General features: G+C 44.2%; 3 protein-coding genes across 3 annotated transcripts; 2 read left to right on the top strand and 1 right to left on the bottom strand.

Annotated features, from left to right (window-relative positions):
- Nucleotides 1–527: 527 nt before the first annotated feature.
- On the bottom strand, nt 528–1,118 carry N7482_007985 (uncharacterized protein; the record flags this gene model as incomplete). Its single annotated transcript, XM_056690109.1, has 2 exons — nt 528–762; nt 814–1,118. 2 exons carry the CDS (start codon nt 1,116–1,118, stop codon nt 528–530), a joined length of 540 nt encoding a protein of 179 aa, XP_056542538.1.
- A 507-nt stretch (nt 1,119–1,625) lies between these two features.
- Nucleotides 1,626–3,700, top strand: N7482_007984 (uncharacterized protein; the record flags this gene model as incomplete). Its single annotated transcript, XM_056690108.1, has 3 exons — nt 1,626–2,622; nt 2,670–3,224; nt 3,273–3,700. 3 exons carry the CDS (start codon nt 1,626–1,628, stop codon nt 3,698–3,700), a joined length of 1,980 nt encoding a protein of 659 aa, XP_056542537.1.
- Nucleotides 3,701–3,734: 34 nt separating this feature from the next.
- Nucleotides 3,735–4,771, top strand: N7482_007983 (Acyl transferase/acyl hydrolase/lysophospholipase; the record flags this gene model as incomplete). The annotated part of the gene is made up of 2 exons (XM_056690107.1): nt 3,735–3,805; nt 3,850–4,771. The coding sequence occupies 2 exons, from the start codon at nt 3,735–3,737 to the stop codon at nt 4,769–4,771; spliced, it is 993 nt and encodes a 330-aa protein (XP_056542536.1).
- Between the last annotated feature and the right edge of the window lie 284 nt (nt 4,772–5,055).

Below are 5,055 nucleotides of genomic sequence, written 5' to 3'. Positions count from 1 at the left end.
CGGTAGAGCGAGCTATCTACATTGGGGAAATGACTCGTCATCATAACCGTTTTCATTCTAGAATGGAAATTGTTCCGACCTGCACAAAATTTAATGATTTTGAGTTTCGATTATTTGCTGTAATCATGTAGAATATTTACATGTGGTCTTTACTACAAAACACATCTCAGACGAATAATGTCTAGTCCTTGATTCGAGAGGATTTCACAAGTTTTGTCGCAACCAGCTTGCGCTAAATCCACCAGCCCATCCAGCCACGGGCTATGGTATGATCCACTATCGAGAGGTACCACTATATTTTCTTTTCACTCTTGGGAAGAGTGACTGCTCTTATTTGAGTGGAGATCAGTCAAAATCTATATAAGATGTGATCAACTTGATAATTTGTTCAGATGTCAACGAAAGAATTTTTGATTTTTTAACTTCGTTAATATTCTGCACTGGCCTTATATCACAACAAAGATACTAGTGCAAGCTGAAATGTAGCTGAGGCTGGTGTTTGTATCTATGAAGGAATACTTGTAGATTCACGGATTATTCTTAGGGTTCACAGGAATTTGAGCCTCCTGCATATTGTCCTTGCGGATAATTTCTGGCAATATGCAAAATTTATATATGATGAGCAGGGAGGATGAAGTCACAAAAATGAAACCGGTCACAACGGTGGTCACGATAGCCATGACGGACCAACCGCCACCACGAGACGTGTAGACATTTATAAGTGTAGTCAGCAAGCCAGCAGCTGCATTCAAAGAAATCGGTCTACAACTTTTGTCAGAATCAAAAGTCTCTGAATTATAAGCTTCCACTCACGTAAATAGCTTGTGAATTAACCAGGTATAATTTCGCCGAAGCTTTTGGAAACGAAGTAGCCATGCTAAAGCAGTAAAACCAGCGGCGAGAAAGAAACAAGCGATAGCAAGTAAAGGTGGATTCTGCAGAGTTCGTAGCACGGAACGGCCAGTTTCATTTTCTTTCAAAGCCTCTTCGACTCGAACCGATTTCTGCAACGATGTGAAAGTTCCGGGAATGACAAGGTATCCCGCTAGTAGACTCCAGTTTGCGGCGCCGACAATAAAGCTATACTTCATACTCATTTGATCTTCCTCTGTCAACATTCTAACGTAGGTCATCTCCTGAGGATGGCTTTCATGAGTCGTGTTGCTTTGATGATGCCCAAATCCATCTCTGGCTATCTGCGGAAGCCGTCTCCGCGACACACCAAGCCCCATTTGAGTACCAAGCCCCATTTGAGTGAACATTTTCACTTGAAATGCAGAATACCAAAAGCTATAGCAATGGAATATAGAGTAATATATACCACAAGCTACTTATAGCCTTCCGAATTTCTCTAAAGCACACATTTTAATGAAGGCTGTTTTTCTATATATCTCATCAAAATGAGGCTACTTGGTTCATACAGGTCATAAAAAGGTGACGTAAATGAATTGGGATGTCGCCCTTTTAATCATGATGACGCTCTGTTTAAAAATTAACCTGATCAATTTTGAGGTCTTCTGTTGTTTTGCAAACACGGTATCCCAACAGAACTGCAAGCTAAATATAAAACCTTTTCCCAGAATCTGGTGTAAAGGGGGTCTTCAGAAGGTTATTCCAAATTCACCATGGCGGCGTGGCTGGATGCTGCCTTTGATGGCGAGGGCTGGTCTCTCATCGACACTGGACGGCTTCACGAAATTGTCCAAGAAATGACCTATCCAAAGTCACAATATCCATTCTTGATCTATTTTGCAGGAAATACGAGCCGTCTGAGGGCACTGAGGACTCTATTCCCGCGCAATAATGTTACACGTAAGGGCCCTGGGGGCTTAGTACGCCTTCACCTTAGCACGGCTACTGCGCAAAAGGAGCAACCAGTTATGTTTGCCGAAACCGACCTTTTCACCCAAAACGGATTGGGGGATACCATTTCACCAAGGTATCGATTTAAAAACCTCAGAAGGTTCCACCTGCCCGTTCCAGACAAAAGCGCGTCTGTAGAAGCAAAATGGAAGATCATTGAGAATAACGTTTTACCATGGACAAGAGTTTTCTGTCTCTTTGTAAACTCCGCCTCGGAGATGAAGACTGCGCAAAGCCTACTACAAGGTCCACGTCGGAGGTTAACAGTCGGTGATCAGCCTCTCCCTGAGAATATGCGTGTTATCATTGTTTTAACTGAAGAAGATGGGGATCATTCAGAATCAAATGACTGCTGCTTCAGCATGGCGGAGAAAGAGCTTCCAAACCAAACTATACTGGACCTTCGACACCGCTCCGGGCTATCTGAACCGGTTATATTTGAGCCCCTGCGCTGTCTCATTATGGACCAGTTGTATGAAATGAATACAATAGAGCGAACTGGGCACAATGTTCTCTTCTCAGCAATACACCTGAATACGCTCTGGAACGCTGACTTACAACTGCAAGAGAATTGGCAAAAGAAGCTTGATCTCGACTGCTTACAGATTGCTCGTGGAAATTTCCCTAAAAACATCGCACTGTCTAATTGTTTGGTCGAATTTAAAAAGAAAATGGGGACCTCACGGTGTCCAGACTCCGAGCTCCATAGATTCATTGCTTCAGCGCTCCTGATGGATGCTTATCCGCCAGAAATGCACAGTAAGTACCGATGATTCTAACCCTATGGACCGGCCATAAGCCATAAGCTCACAACCGCAATCTAAAAGGGTTTCCACCAGAGCTGGTTTTCAGAGATATCTATGAAAAGCACTGCCTGGTTGCATATCCCACTCTGGAGTCTACCGACCATTGTCAAGGTATTATGCGTGAGTTCAGTCGAGAATTTACGAAATTGCATCCGCATAATGCTTCCGCTACGCTCCGGCTCAGAAGTTTGAAAGAATTTCATGCACAATGGAGTGACCTACGCTCAACTAAATCTTGTCTTATTTGTTTGTGTCGGCCGCCAGAGCACATGATGCCCTGCCAACATGCGATATGCGAAAATTGCACTGTTGTATTCGGTGAACGCAGCGCAGAAGCAGAGTATCATACTGTAATGTGGCGGTGCCCGATATGCGAGGATCCTTGCAAGCTTACCATTCGGCAACTTCCACCAACAAAACAGCCAGTAATTTTCGGCTTGGATGGGGGAGGGGTACGGGGGATTATCCAACTCGGCTTGTTGCGAGAATTGGAGAGACGGCTTGGCGGTATTCCCTTAGCCCAGATAGCTGACTTCTGCGGCGGGACAAGTGTCGGTATGTTCCTTCCAGAGGATGTTTTGGCGATTTTTGTCCACTGAATAGTCTCAGGAGCATTGTCCAACATTGACATGGTACTTAATGGCTCACCTGCGGAGCTGAGCTTTTCGAGGTTCCCAGCGCTAGCTCGGGCAATTTTCAAAACTTCTTACAGCAGCCATAGCAAGTTCCCTGGGTTTCGTGGTATACAACTTGTTATGCTAGCTACGAAAATGCTCACAGGGGGCCAATACGACTCAGCAAACTTGGTTGCCGTTTTGAAAGGAGCTGTGGACTCCAAACGAAGGGTTTTTGACGTTGCGACTACAGAAACGTCCGGCTGCAAGGTGGCTATTATCACAAGTCGCGCTTCAGACGGGAAGGCGTGTGTATTCGGAAATTATAGGGGTCAATCTCAACGAACTGAAAATTCCGCCTACGAATTTTTACTTCCAGAGGACGAAAAACATAATCCATTTTTGTGGGAAGCGTGAGTGGCTTGCATTGTCCGGACATCTTCTTCTCCCAATGAAAATCTGTACACAAAATGAGCTGACTTATACGCCTACTAGTGCTGAGTGTAGCGTCGCGGCTCCATTGTGAGTATTCTCGATATCGTGTATTAATTTGTCCCGCTAACTAGTAATAGCTTTTTCCGAACCAAGTTTCTACCAGGATTTGGTTTACTTCAAGATGGTGGGGTGCGGGCTAACAATCCCCTTGCTATTGCCTTGAAGGAGTCAAACAAGATTTGGCCTAGCGCGAAAAAGAATGATCTGCTTCTTTCAATAGGGACTGGTGTCTCAACATCCGGCTGCTACTCTGTTCCTGACGCTTCAAACGTCTTTTGTGATGGCTCTATTCCCAGACTTATTCGAGCTACTTTGTCCTCTCCCTGTATGGATGGAGAGCAGGGATTCGTTGAAGCCCTCAATTATCTTCCAAGTGATACCAAGTCTGACATATTTAGACTTAATCAGGTGATCGATGGCCCACTTCCCCGCCTGGACGATGTGGAGAAAATTAGTAGCATGTTAGACCTAAGCTACAGTGTTCCAGATCACTTGATAAGAACGATTCTGGCTTCGGCCTTTTTCTTTTTCGAGCTAGATGATGAGCCTGTGAAGAGACATGACGATTTTCTTTGTCAAGGATCCATACTTTGTTCGCGCGGAGATACTAATATCATTCTGAAACAAATTTTCTTGGAAATGCCAAACGCTCATTTCCAAACGGCTCGAGGTCAAAACCTTGGTGGGATTCATGGGAATGACGGTTGCTCGTTATGTGGCTACTATCGAAAAACAGTGAGATTCAGTGTCACAAATGTTGACGAGATGACATCTATCGAGATTGCCAACACCCGATTTTCCCATAAGATTGGCGGATTCCCAAAGTCTGCACAGGAGCTGCTCACTGAGCAGCAATCCTACGCACATTTTGGTCGTGCGGATCACAAGGTGGCTCAATGGCCGCCTAGCAGAGTTTGCTATTGTTCTCGGGCGACTAAGCGACGTATTCAGTTTTTGGAACCCTCTCTAGATCAAAAGCGGCGCAAAGTGTGAGCAATTTCTATTACAAGGCATCTTTGAGTTTATCTTACATTTGCTCTCGGAATGAAAATGGGGGATGCAGTTTTTCAAGATAAGGTGCAAGTTAAAACACATTCCACTGCGGAAATTCAGAAGTTCTCTCATAGCGCAATATTAAATCGACTTGAAACAAAATGTTGTTTAGCCCTTGTTTCTTCTATTTCGCGTGTAAAATACCACAAATTCCATTGTAGATTACTCAGGTGCTAGCGAGTAAATATATACAACTTTGATTTGTTCTTCAAAATCGTTGATGA

Source organism: Penicillium canariense (genome assembly GCF_028826845.1).
Source record: "Penicillium canariense strain IBT 26290 chromosome Unknown utg000004l_segment0_segment0, whole genome shotgun sequence".
NCBI classification, from domain to species: domain Eukaryota; kingdom Fungi; phylum Ascomycota; class Eurotiomycetes; order Eurotiales; family Aspergillaceae; genus Penicillium; species Penicillium canariense.
The sequence above is the reverse complement of the archived record's forward strand: the minus strand, read 5'-3'. Positions and strand labels throughout refer to the sequence as shown.